At 37.2% G+C, this 14718-nt stretch overlaps 1 protein-coding gene and 1 long non-coding RNA gene across 3 annotated transcripts in view; one reads left to right on the top strand and one right to left on the bottom strand.

The window, feature by feature from the left end:
* Positions 1-1255: 1255 nt before the first annotated feature.
* On the bottom strand, positions 1256-13412 carry LOC139076613 (uncharacterized). Its single transcript, XR_011528367.1, has 3 exons — positions 13260-13412; positions 8193-8303; positions 1256-3506 (listed from the first exon to the last, which is right to left on the bottom strand). It is a non-coding gene; the product is annotated as an uncharacterized lncRNA (long non-coding RNA).
* Positions 13389-14718, top strand: part of DNAAF4 (dynein axonemal assembly factor 4) — a 66513-nt gene continuing 65183 nt past the window's right edge. For both annotated transcript variants that reach the window (XM_070579749.1, XM_070579757.1), the window contains exons 1-2: positions 13389-13684; positions 14064-14211. In XM_070579749.1, coding sequence (XP_070435850.1) covers positions 13562-13684; positions 14064-14211 — 271 coding nt within the window. In that variant the 5' untranslated portion in view covers positions 13389-13561. The remainder of the gene's footprint in view (positions 13685-14063; positions 14212-14718) is intronic.

Raw genomic sequence — 14718 nt, forward strand, 5'->3', positions numbered from 1 at the left:
AGGTACAATGACCCTGTGGCAGGAGCATGCTTGGCACATTTCAGGTATTTCAAGGAGGCCAGTGTGTCTGGAATGGAGTGACAGAGGAAGAGTAAAAGGAGATAAGCTTACAAAAGTAACCGGAAACCAGATTATGTGGGACTTTGTAGGTCATTGTAAAGTTTTTGGCTTTTACTCCAAGTGAGATAGGGAGTGTCTGGAGGATTTTCAGGGGAGAAGGATCATTCTGACTGCAGTGTTGAAAATAAATTAGAGAGGCAGAGAGTTTAAGGAAGACAACTAGTTAGGAAACTATTACAATAATCTATTTGAGAGATGATGTGACTGAACCACAAAGATGGCAGTGGAAGGAGTGAAAAGTGGATCTTGTTTGGTTTTGATTCAAATAAAATAACTGTAAAAACACACAACTGAGGAAATATGACTATGAACTGAGATTATGTGACACTGATTATTTTAGTATTCTTACAGCAATGACATTCTGTTTATGTAAGAAAAATGCCCATTTTTAAGAAGATGCATACTGAAATACTTATGACTTTTCAATTAGCTTACAAATATCCAGGGGGCAGAGAGGGGAGGAAGCCAAAACAAATCAGAAAGGATATATGATTTAAACAACACAATTTTCAAACATGACTTAGTGATCATATATGGGATGTTCGAGTGGTAAAGCATACTAGTCCCTTGTCTCATTGAAGATGTATATAAAAATAATGAATAATTTCAGATTTTGTTAGGAAAAAAATTTAGTGAATTATGTATTTAAAAAGTTACAACTTTTTAAAAAACTTATGTCATAACCTAAAGATAAATACAATGTAGTTGCTAAACTAGCAAAAGGCAAAGCAGAATATAGAAAACTTTATCAAGCCAAAAAAAGGAAAGCAGCTAAAAAGAAACAATAACAAAAAACACAAATAAAACCAAATCTATCAGTAGTTAAAATAAATGTAAATAGATTAAATTCACCTGACACTGTCAGATCAGACCAAGAAAAATTTTTTTTCCCCCAAATGCTGCTTATCAGAGATATACGTAGGGTCTGGCCCAATGGTGTAGTGGTTAGGTTCATGGACTTCGCTTTGGCAGCCCAGGGTTTGTGGGTTCAGATCTTGGGTGTGGACCTACACACTGCTCATCAAGCCACTCTGTGGAGGCATCCCACATACAGAATAGAGCAAGACTGGCACAGATATTAGCTCAGGGACAATCTTCCTCAAGCAAAAAGAGGAAGATTGGCAACAGACGTTAGTTCAGGGACAATATTCCTTGCCAAAAAAAAAAAAAAAAAAAAAACCCCAAGAGATACACATAGAAATTTCAAAAGCAAAGGGATAGTTTATGTACAATGATATTCATTAACAAGTGGAAAAGCCAAATTCTAAATGATTGCATACTTAAAAAAAAATTTAAGGTCATCTATATAATAGAAAACTGAAGAATTAAAACTTCATGTTGTACAAAAAATGGAATGGAAGAAATGATCACAATTATGAAGTTAAAAAAGTTTATGAAAATAGTAGGTTATATACAGAATGATCACAATTAATTTTTTAAATAAATATTTTATATATCTATATATACCTACCTAGAGAAAAATGTGTAGAATGATTTTAGGCCAAAATATTAACTGTAGTTATCCCTGGATAATGACAGTGTGGGTGATTTTTCTCCTTAGAATTACCAACAATAAACATGTATCCCTCTGGTCATCAGAAAACGTAATTTAAAAAGAAAAAAGTAAAGAGAAAAGAAAAGGTATACCAGAAAAATACTAATCAAAGAAAGCTAATACAACAATGTTAATGTCAGACAAAATAGAATTTAAGGCTCTTAACAAAAAAAACCAAGAGGTAAGTGTTGGTAAGAATGTGGAGAAAAGGGAACCCTTGTGAACTATTGGTGAGAAAGTAAATTGGTACAGCCATTATGGAAAACAGTATGGAGGTTCCTCAAAAAAACAAAAATAATTTTAAGAGGGTCAAAATGTAAAAAGAAAAAGTAAAGTAAAAATAGAACTACGTATAATCCAGCAATTCCACTCCTGGGCATACAATCATGCGTTGCTTAACAACAGGGATATGGTCTAAGAAATGCATCATTAGGTGATTTTTTCATTGTGCGAACATCATAGAGTGTACTTACAGAAACAAACCTAGATGGTATAGCCTAAGATACATCTAGGCCATAGGTACTAATCTATGGGACCACCATCATATATGTGGCCTGTCACTGACTGAAACGTCATTATGGGGCACATGACTATATAGCCAAAGGAAATGAAATCACTATCTCAAAAAGATATCTGCATCCCCAAGTTCACTGTAGGATTATTTACAATCGCTAAGACGTGGGAACAACCTAAGTGCCTGTCAATGGATGAATGGATGAAGAAAATGTGAGATCTCTATACATATAGACAGATAGATAGATTGATCGATCTCACATTTTATATATGTATATAATGGAATATTATTTAGTCATTAAAAAGAAGTAAATTCTGCCATTTGAACAACATGGATGGAACTTGAGAGCATTATGCTAAGTGAAATAAGTCAGAGAAAGACAGATGCCATATGATCTCACTTATATGTGAAATCTAGGAAAACTGACCTCATCGATATAGAGAATAGACTGGGGTTGTCAGAGGCAGGGGTGGGAGGTGCATGGAATGGGGAAAGGTGGTCAAAAGGTACAAACCTCCAGTTATAAGATAAATAAGTTCTGGGAATGTAATGTATGCACAGTAACTAAAGGTAACAATATTGTATCATATATTTAAAAGTTGCTAAGAGTATAGATCTTAAAAGTTCTCATCACAAGAAAAATAATTGTAACTATGTAAAGTGATGAACGTTAAGTAAACATTGTGGTGATCATTTCACAATATATACACACACATCAAATCATCATGTCATATATCTAAAACTAATATACAATGTTCTATGTCATAAGGAGAAAAAGAATAGGAAGGAGAACATTTTATAATTATAAAAGGAACAACCCATCAAAATGATAAAATAATCATGAACATGTATGCTTATAACAGAGCCTCAACATACATAACACAAAAGACAGAATTACAGAGAGAAAAAGCAACAATTGTGTGAGGTTTTAAAACAAATTTCTATCAGAAAATGATAGCTCTAATATATGTGTGTGTGCGTGTGTGTGTGTGTATTTTAAATAATAAACCTGTATCAAGATGCATTTAGAATATTCAACCAAATGTAGCTAAAACAAGAGTTTAATTATTTCACATAAGATGAAGTTTGAAGATAGATGGTTCCAAGGCTGGTTAATTCATCAGCTCAATGTCAGGAAACTGTGCTGGTTTCTCTGTGGTTCTCTTGGCTTGCCTCTCATGGTTGCGAGGTGGTTACTACTGCTCCATATATCATTTTCTCACAGAACAACATCCAAAAGCAACCAGGAAAGGAGGTTCATGTTGCTCTGTTTTTATCAGGGAGAAATATCTTTCAGAAGCCCCGAGCAGACCTTCCCTTCGAGAAACAGGAATGGTTAGTTTAGACAAAACATGATTCATCCTTTGAGGCTAGACCTATCTTTCTGAAAATATTGCTATCTGATATGCAAACAAAATAGAGGTTCTGATAGCAAGGAAAAGGGGAGAGTAGTTTTTGGATAAGCAACCAATAGCATCTGCCTCAAAAATTAACAAGCTCGATGTAATAAAGAACCTTGTACCAAATAAATAAAAAATATACATTCTTTTCAAGCACTCAAGGAACTACCATGCAAAACTTTACCATGTCCTAAATTAACATATTTCAAAGAACTTTTATCATGTAGACTGTGTTGCCTGACCAAAAGATAATGAAAAGAAATCCATATATTTAGAAAATAAACTCTTAAGTAACTAATTTATTAAAATGACAATTATGTAACATTTAAACCTAATGACAGCTTAAATACTGTATATCAAAACTAAAGGCATAGGTTCAAAAGATAGAAAGTTGCAAAGAATCTTGCTAGCACCCTAACAATAAGAAAAAGATGGATAATCTGCAAAACTGTAACTTTTCCCCAAATCATCAGAAAGCTGATTTCAAAGGCAATGAAGTAATCTGAATACCAGAGGGGGACAAGCCGTTCCAAGGAGAAATAGAGCACATGACCTGTTTCATGTGTTGGTAGACCTGTCCTGCCACAAATGTCAAAGGAAGTTCTTCAGGCAGGATTATACCAGACAGAAACTTGTATCTACACCAAAAAATGACGAGTGTTGGAAATGGTAAAAAGGAAGGTAAATATAAAAGCCATTCTTTCTTATTCTTAAGTGCTTTGACGCAGGCATATATAGTTGGTTGGTTTTTGAAAAAGTCACCAAGATAATTCAATAGAGAAATGATTCTATAACAATGATGCTGAAACAATTGGACAATCATATGCCATAAAAAATGAGCCTGCACCTATGCATGGCTACATATTTTTAAAAAATTAACTCAAAATAGAACTCAAATCTAACTTTCTTTCTTTTTTTTTTTGGTGATGAAGATTGACCCTGAGCTAACATCTGTGCCAATCTTCCTCTATTTCATATGTGGGACACTGCCACAGCATGGCTTGATGAGCAGTGCGTAGGTCCACATCCAGAATCCGAACCCATGAACCCCAGCCCGCCAAAGCCAAGCACGTGAACTTAACCACTATGCCACCAGGCTGATCCGTCAAATCTAAATTTAAGACTTAAAAGTATAAAACTTCTAGAAGAAAACAGAAAAACTTTGTGAATCTAGGTTAGGGAACTATTTCTTAGATAAGACTCAAAAGCACAAACATTTTGAAAGCTCGTAAATTAAGCTTTATCCAAACCACAGAATGTGAGGAAATATTTGAAAAACACATGTCTAATAAAGGACCTGTATCCAGATATATGAAACACACAATTCAATAATAAGAACATAGACAAATTTTTCAAATGAGTAAAAACTTGAACAGACACTTCACCAAAGAGTAAAATGCAAATGAGCACATGAAAAGATGCTCAGCATCATTAGTCACTAGAGAAATGCAAATCAAAACCATAATGAGATACCAACAGGCAACTATTAAATTTGCTAAAATTAAAAAAAAAACCCTACTAATACCAAGTGCTGATGAATATGCAGAATAACTGAAATTTTCATACACTGCTGGTAGGAATGCAAAATTTGTATGTTTGAAAGAGGCTGGCAGTTTCTCACAAAATTGAACACCTACTATACCACCCAGCACTTGAGTGTTTGTGATGTTTACTTTCAACTCCTTGCTAAGCTGCTAAGCTGAAGCTGCAAGATTCTTGTGTTTTTGTGCCTCTTCAAGTGAGAAAAGACTTTACCTCGGCTTGTGTGAGTGTGAGATATAATCCTGCCTCTGTAAAGTATTAGTAAATTAAATTATAAGGCTCTTAAAATAAGGGAGCACGGTTCTGATCGGTTTGCAGCAATTCTGCCCCTCTCTCCTTGGGGACATTTGAAATATCTAGAGAAGCTTTTTGTTGTCACATCTTGGGGGTGCTTCTGGCATCTAGTGGGTAGAGGCCTGGATGAGCCACCCATCTTACAATGCCCAGGACGGCCCTGTGCGACCAAGAATTATCTGACCTACATGTCAATAGTGCTGAGGCTGAGAAACCTTAGTTTATAGAGATTAAAAAGCAATTATATACATCTACTATTCTCAAAACTTCCCCAAAACAAACTGAACATCTAATGCTTTAAATGTGGTAACATTTTAAAGAAAAACAAAATTCTTCTCACAGAAGCCGCTAGCTCAGAAACATTTTTTTAAAAATAAGAAACCAAGTTCATGCAATCAAATCAGACATTTGATAATTTATGTTTAAAAAACAGCTATACCTTCTTCCTGATTATATCAGTGTGAAGTAAAATACAAGTGTACGTTTTATTCTTTTTAAAGACTTGAATTTGTTTTCTTATGAAGAGAATAATTAATCAGAATTTCCTACATTTTTTATATGCAGTTGATCTGATAAAATAACGTGACTCCTACATATTTAGGCTAAGGAACAATGAAAAGTTTTGCTTAATCAAATTGACATATAATTCCAATAAATTTTTAAATATTAAGATTATATTGTGTTTTGCAGTGTGTCAGTTTATTTTTTTAATTTTTTGGCTCTGAGCTAACATCTGTGCCAATCTTCCTCTATTTTGTATGTGGGATGCCGCCACAGCATGGTTTGATGAGCAGTGTGTAGGTCTGCACCTGGGATCCAAACTTGCGAACCCCAGGCTGCTGAAGCGGAGTGTGTGAACTTAACCACTACACCACCAGGGTGGGCCCTAAATGTTGGAACTTTTAATAGTTTAATGTTATGGTAGGAAATATCTGTATTTATCTAAACACAAATTTTAAAATTTTAAACTAAACTCAGTTATAAAGTGTTAAAAAATTGTTGACAAAACAAAAAATTTATATCTGTTTATATTCTCCTCTTATTAATCCTCTTTATTAAGCATACAAAATTCTACTTTAATAATAGCTATTCTCCTTAATGGGAAATTACGATTCTTTTAATACATTTTATTTTTTACAGCAGTTTTAGGTTCACAGAAAAACTGAGCAGAAGGTATAGAGATTTCTCATATACCACCTTCCCCTACACATGCATAGCCTCTCCCATTATCAACATCCCCCCCAGAATGGTACCTTTGTTACAACTGATGAACCTACATTGAAACATCATTATCACCCAAAGTCCATAGTTTACATTAGGTGTTGCACATTCTATGGGTTTGGACAAAGACATATTGACATGTATCCACCATTATAGTATCATACAGAGTAGTTTCAATTCCCTAAAAATCCTCTGTGCTTTGCCTATTCATTCCTTCCTCTCCCGTAACCTCGAGCAACCACTGATCTTTTTATTGCCTCCATAGTTTTGCCTTTTCAGGATGTCATATAGTTGGAATCATACACTATGTTCCATTTCAGACTGGCTTCTTTCACTTAGTAATATGCATTTAAGTTTCATCTATGTCTTTTCATGGCTTGACAGCTCATTTCTTTTTAGCAATGAATAACATTCCATTGTCTGTATGTACCATAATTTATTTATCATTTCACTTACTAAAGTACATCTTGGTCACATTCAAGTTTTGGCAATTATGAATAAAGTTGCTACAAATATCTGTGTACTAGTTTTGCGTAGACATAAGTTTTCAATTCTTCTGAGCAAATACCAAGGAACATGATTGCTGGATTGTATGGTAAGAGTATGTTTTGTTTTGTAAGAAGGCACTAAACTGTCTTCCGGTGGCTTTACCATTTTGCACTGCCACCAGCAATGAATGAGAGTTCCTGTTGCTCCACATCCTGGTCAACATTTGGTGTTGTCAGTGTTCTGGATTTTGGCCATTCTAATACATGTGTAGTGGTATTTCATTATTGTTTTAATTTGTATTTCCCTAATGAAAAATGATGTGGAGCATCTTTTCATATGCTTATTTATCATCTGTGTATCTTCTTTGGTGAGGTATCTGTCAAGGTTTTTGGCTCATCTTTTAATCAAATTGTTTTTTAAGAGTTCTTATGTATTTTGGATAAAAGTCCTTTATCAAATATGCCTTGGGCAAGCATTTTTTCCCAGTCTGGGGCTTGCTGTTTCATGCTCTTGACAGTGTCACTCACAGAGCAGAAATTTTTAATTTTAATGAACTCCAGCCTATCAATTCTTTCTTCCATGGATCACACCTTTGGTGTGTATCTAAAAAGTCATCGTCAAACTCAAGGTAATCTAGACTTTTTCCTCTGTTATCTACTAAGAGTTTTATAGTTTTGCATTTTACATTTAGGTCTATGATCCATTTTGAGTTTATTTTTATGAACAATGTAATAGTTATGTGTAGATTCACTTTTTTGCACGTGGATGTCCAGCTGTTCCAGCACCATTTGTTGAAAAGACTGTCTTTCCTCCATTATACTGCCTTTACTCCTTTGCCATTGATCTATTTGTCTATTCTTTCACCAGTACCACACTGCATTGATTACTGTTCTTCCCAACTTGATCTACAGATTCAATATAATCCCAATCAAAATCCTAGCAAGTTATTTTGTGGATATCAAAAAACTGATTCTACAGCTTATATGGAGAGGCGAAAGACCCAGAACAGCCAACACAATCTGGAAGGAGAAGAACAAAATTAGAAAACTGACACTACCTGACTTCAAGACTTGGCCAAGCTTGGCTAAGGCTCCTTGGAGATTTCTAGGGATCTGTTAAGTCTGGCCTCATAGAATGAGCTAGGAAGTAGACACTCTGCCTCTATCTTCTGAAAGAGATTGTAGAGAATTGGTATAATTTCTTCCATAAGCGTTTAGTAGAATTCACCAGTGACCCCCATCTGGGCCTAGTGCTTTCTGTTGATTATTGATTCAATTTTTTTAAGAGATATAGGCCTATTCAGATTGTCTATTTCTTCTTACGTGAGTTTTGGCAGATTGCGTCTTTTAGGGAATTGGTTCACTTTATCTAGGTTATCAAATTTGTGGGCACAGAGTTGTTCATAGTATTCTTTTATTTTCCTTTTAATGTCCATAGGATCTGTAGTGATGTCCCCTCTTTCATTTGATATTAGTAATTTGTGTTCTCTAAGAAAAAAACTTAATTAGCCTTGAGTCTTGTTGATTTTATGGATCTTTTCAAAGAACCAGCTTTGTATTGTTGATTTTCTCTATTGGTTTCCTGTTTTCAATTTCACTGATATCTGCTCTAATTTTTATTTCCTTTTTTTTTCTGCTTACTTTGGATTTAATTTGCTCTTCTTTTTCTAGTTGCCTAAGGTGGAAGCTTAGATGATTGATTTTAGATCTTTCTTCTCTAAGATATACATTCAATGCTGTAAATTTCCCTCAGTTAAACTCCGATAAAACCCCAGCAGGTTAGGCTCTGGTTAAATAGTTTCTCCTGAAGGCAGACCTTGCTAAGAAGAACAGAATGCTCTGGCATATTTCAAAATGGTTCCTTTTCCACTCCTCCTGTTGGGAGCACAAGGAGATTTTTCTCTGATATTTACTGTGAGAACCTGGTAGAGCTTTAGGAAGTAAAACTCACAAAAATGTGGGGTGTCCCTGATGACTGGGTCTCCCTGGAGTTTTTCTCTCTCAGTCTTGCCCATAGTGAACCTCCAGCAATTGGCCAACTACGGTTCAGGTTTTCCTACCTTGGCACTGGTTCCCATGGAGGTTTATTCTCCTATTGGTTGTGATTCTCTGTATTCACCTCTTGATCTCTCCAATTTTGTGGGCAGTGGTTTGTCCCGTGACCTCACTTTTCTTACAGATCTAAGAGGAGTTGTTGACTTTTCATTCTGTTCTGCTTTTTACTTGTTAGGATGAAGTTAGGTGACTTCCAAGCTCCTTACATGCTAGAAGCACTTTTTTAAAAAGTCAAATAACTGATATTGTGCTAAAACAAGTTTAATAGGAAAAATCATCAAGATCTATACACTATAAATGTAAATCTAAGATATCTGAACCAAAAATAAAAGGAAAAAGATAGAGGGTCCCTTCATACTCTCCATATGAGCTCTACCTATACAGTCTCGTCTAATTGTCAATCACATTGTCTTTTCCTAAAGCCCAAATTTAAAATCACGAATGCATTTAAAATCTAGTAACTAGATTTTGGTCTTGAAAAGAACTAAGAATTAAAAGAACTAAGGGTTTAAAGAGAACCAAGAACTCTTGGAGAATGACTGATCCCATTTCCTAGAGATAAAAGAGGAAAAAAACTTCAAAGGGAGTCTAAGTCATCTTGTTCCAAGAAGAAAACTTTTAAAAAGCTTTAAAAAGTTCTGGAATGGTATTAAAAAACATCGTAAATCAACCTTTCCCAATGGCCAAATGTGACCATCAAAAATAAATAAAATTATAGTTAATTAATTTTAGGTTAAGAATAATCAGACAGTTTTTGCTTCATAACGTACATTTTCACTCCCTAAAAACCTCACAATATGTAAGGAGAAAATAAAGACCCTCCTCTCCTTCAGAGCTTGTTTTAAAATTTTTACTTTAATTTTGTAATATTTGTTACATACAAAATAATACAGGTATTTGTATATGTAAGTTATGAATCGTAAGATGACTAAGTATAAACCCATCACCAAAAATTAGAGAGAGAAAAAAATAACGTGGCAATTTCTTTGAAGCTCTTTGATGGGATGCCTTGACGTAAACAACAGAATCAAACAAAAATGACTGTGGATGCTCTGGGTTTTCCTAGGGAAACAGCCAATAGGACCTGGACCTCCTGTCTCCCAGTGGAAGGGGCTGCACCTGAACTCAGTTTGTCATGGTACCGACAGTTTCTTTCTTCCAATTAAAACTTTCACGTGAGTTAAGGTCTCTAGATACCAGGCAGCTGGCTTTCTCAGACAAGTCTTACATAAACAGTCTGCACCTAAATCGAGACTGCCTTGTGCCCCAGTAGTTTCCCTACTGACAAAGTTCCTTTCATGTTTGCCCTATAAGAAGGGAGAGCAACAAGGGGATAAAATTCCTCTCCTGTAATGCAAACTCAACACTGCAGATTCAGCATAGTGCTCTGAGCCCAGTGTGCTTCTCCTTGGGATGAAGGGAGAATGAGGAAACCTGTGTTTTTTTCTTGGCTTTGTAAACTTCCCCTTTCCCCAATAAAACCTATCCCTTAACCTAGTGGTTCTCAAACTTGGGTATCAGAATTACCCAGTGGGCTTGTTAAAACATAGATTGCTTGGCCCTACTTCCAGAATTTCTGCCTCAGTAGGTCTAGAGTGGGGTCTGAGAATCTGCATGTCTACCAAGTCCCCAGATGATGCTGATACTGTGATCAGAGGACCACACTCTGAGAACCTCTGTCTTAATTCACGCAGTGAGTCTGTAGAAATCAGCTCTGTTAGCTACCACGAAGGGTCCCACTTACATGACATTCACCTAGGAGTTAGCCCTTACCCTTTCTTATGTCTTACTTTCCTTTATAGTTTCAGCACATATACAGGAATTCTTAACCAGCAGATTTAGTTTTTATTGCTTTAAAGTTTTATAAAAATGGCATTATTCCTTAAAGGTCTTATATGTCTTGCTTTTTTTTCATTCATCCATCCAGTGTATAGCTACAATTAATTCATTTTTACTGTTGTATGATATTCCTTTGTGTGACTATAGCTATTGATACACACTTGGTTTGTTTTCAAGTTTTTGCTAGCAAGCTGCTATGAACAGCTACTTCCTTATCCCATCATAGAATTCCGCTGTCTTTACGAAAGGACCCAATCTAGAGGCAACCTCCCTCTCTTAGACCCTCCCCCAAATTCTAACACCCTCTTACTGAGACAACCAATGGTATGTATTCTCCTTTGCTCAATAAGTAATGAACTCAACTTGCTCAACTACAGGTGTCCCTGTGGTCTTTGTTTGAAGAGCATTGACTATACATATATATTAACATATTTTATTATGCCTTTTGGTGAACACCAGCTTAATTTTAGGTCAGGTTTTCAATCTTTTTCCTTTATGGTTCATGCTTTTTATGTCATATTTAAGAAATTCTTTCTTACTGCAAGATCACACAGATATATATTTTTTGTTGCAAACTTTTATGTCTTCATTTCACCTGAAATTCATTTTTGTGTGTGACACCACATGCATGTAGCGATCCAATCTCGTTTTTTCCACTATGGTAACCATTTCTACTAGCACCAATGTATTCAACAGTCATTCCTTTCTTTGCTTTTCGCCACCTATGTGCAGAGCCACCTTTGCCATATATCAAATTTCTATCTATATACATGAGTTAGATTAGAGCTTTTTTGTTTTTTAAATATAGATTAAGAAATACAGATTAAGACTTTAAGATTGAATTAGTTTCAAGGCTTGTGAAACTGTTTAGATAAGTACATAAATCATGAGACAATGTAAATAATTAATGATGTTTTAAATTGGCATCAGTTGATATAATGATTCAGTAATAAAACGTCAAGTTTTTTTTAAGGATATAATTCATTCAGACTGTAAAAAATTTGGTAAGACTATGGTAGTGGGGAGAACAATTTCATTGCAGAGGTGTGTATGCACTTAACCAAGTGATTACTAACAGATTTTCCTGAAACCCCCAAACAGCACAAAGTATCCTTTTTCTTATCTTTCATACATACATTATGTCACTTGTGTTTTTATATAGTGGGAGATTCCAGACTATAAAATTTTATATAAAAGGAACGCATAAACCCTGTGTTTTGAAGACACAGGGGAGTTTGAAACAAAACAGTAATAGAAACAATAGAAACAAAGTAGTAATGGAACCAAAGGGGGTAAAATGCCAAAAGCCACGGGAAAAGAAAAATCCATAGGAATAATAGGTTTCTCCGTTAGGAAGACAAAGAAAAGAAGTCCAAGATGGCTTCCAGTATTCAAAGTTACAGAACCTCGAGATAGAGGATGAACCGCTGACAAACCTGGGGAAGGTACTGAGCGGCGGCCTGTTTCAGGGAAAAGATTTTTTTCCCCTCCCGTCTGCTGCTCCTAAACTTTCCTGCTGAATTTTTCAGGAGCTTTGAAATTTCTGTTAATGGCCTCCAAAAGTAAGAAGTTTAAAACCCAAATCCCTAGATGGTAAGTAGTTTGTAGGTGCTTAACTTTCACGTAAACGCAATGTGTTTTTGCTTTTAACATCAAATTCCAGTAAACTGCCTCTACAGAAAGCAGCCCCGGGAAAGAACACTGGAATGGGAGCTAAGAGATCAGGATTTTAATCACAGTTCTGCCACTACGTGACAGATGGGCTTAAATGTACGGGTCTCAGATTCCTTACATATGTAGCATGAGGCTGTGTGATCTTCACATTTCCTTACAGCACTGAAGTTCTGAGTCTCCATAAGCAAGTGTAAAACGTATCCGTGTAAATCCAACTGACCTTACAGTTGAGTTGCAGCCAAACAACTGTCAGGTGAGTCACAGGGTCATTTCTGCCCAGTACTCAAACCACGGAGCCAACCCCCCCTGCCTGCTGTGGGAGGCTTTAGGGCTGATAGGATTTGAAGGACTACTATAGTAGGGGCAAGCTTCCAGGCAAGGATGTCTGTATGACCAGGACATTTCCCAAACAGGAACACCAAAGAGTGCTAACTTCTATAGCCTCTATCAGAACAAACAAAAGGCCACGGCTGCAATGGCGCGGGGTCGCCGCACCTGCTGCTCGCGGCTCTCGCTTTCCCACCCCGGAAGCCCACGTCCCTTTTTTGCATTCTCACACGTGAAGCTCTTTTCTTGCTTCAGCAGATGTGGGCCACCTTCTTGGGAGATTCGCTCGGACCGCAGGAAAGGGGTAAGACCCGCCCCTAACCGTGGTCTAACTGATGCCCAGCGGGCCGGGCAGCCGCGAGACGAGTCAGCGGGGTGGTGACAGGGGCGCGGCCCGGGCGCGCGGGGAACGCGGGGCGCCGCAGCCCGGCCTGACCCGGAAGGGCTGACGCATGGTAACCCCGGCTTCCCTAGCAACCGAGCGGGCGCGAGGCCGCCGCAGCCGCGCCTTCCGAGCCCGCCGACCCCCGGGATGCCCCTGCAGGTTAGCGATTACAGCTGGCAGCAGACGAAGGTGGCGGTCTTCATCTCCGTGCCCCTCCGAGGCGTCTGCGTCAGAGACGCGGACGTGTTCTGCACGGAAAACTACCTGAAGGTAGGAGCGCGATTCGTGCCCGCCGGGTCCGGGGGTGTGGCCCGAAGCTAAGGCGAGAGCGCTGCTGCGTGCGCGCAACAGGCGCTCCCTGCAGATGAGCGGCCTACAATTTTAGTCTTTAAAAAAAAAAAACAAAACAAAGAAACAACAACAAACGGAATCCTATACAGGTGACACCTCATCTGTAGACAGACATCGTCAGATCAGAGATTATTTTTATCCAGGGCTTCCTCATATGCCTTGCTAATCTTTCGCGACCTGGAGTAAATTTATAGCAGGCATTTCAGAAAATGATTTTGGCCTCTATCACTTATTTCTTAACGGCTTTGCCTTTGATTTGTGTAACTAAATTAACTTCCGTTTCCCCCTTTCTGAATAGGTCAACTGCCCTCCGTTTTTATTTGAAGTGTTTCTCTATGCTCCCATAGACGATGAGAGCAGCAAAGCCAAGATTGGGAATGACGCTATTGTTTTCACCTTATATAAAAAAGAAGCGGCCATGTGGGAGACACTTTCTATGTCAGGTGGTAAGTTCTTTATTAAAAGATGTTCATCTGGTTGTGCTTTTTATATTTTATACCTTTTTAAAAATTCTCTTTTGACACCTTATGTTGCTCTTCCAGAAAAAAAAGAAAATAGGCATATGAGCATGATCTAAATGAGATAGTGCTTCAGCTGCCACTTAACCTAAAGATTGGCTTATTCAAAAGTTAGAGCACATTTACAATAGCTCTTAAGCCGAAGATGTGGGCTTGTATCTTCAGGGGATAAGGCCTCCGGATATAGCCTTTATTTATGGCCTAATACTTATTTTGTATTAGGCATTAACACATCTGTTAATGCTCACAACAATCTGTCACTTAGGTACCCCGCCCCCTTTTATAAAGGTGAGGTTACTGAGGCACAGAAGGGTTGAGTAATTGACAAAGGTCGCAACTACTTAGTGACAAACTGGAGCTGGAGCCTTAGCAGTTTGACTCTAGAGTAGTGCTTCTCATCCCTGGCTACATGTTTGAATCACCTGCAGAACTTTT

This window comes from Equus przewalskii, chromosome 1, assembly GCF_037783145.1.
Source record: "Equus przewalskii isolate Varuska chromosome 1, EquPr2, whole genome shotgun sequence".
Classification (NCBI taxonomy): Eukaryota; Metazoa; Chordata; class Mammalia; order Perissodactyla; family Equidae; genus Equus; species Equus przewalskii.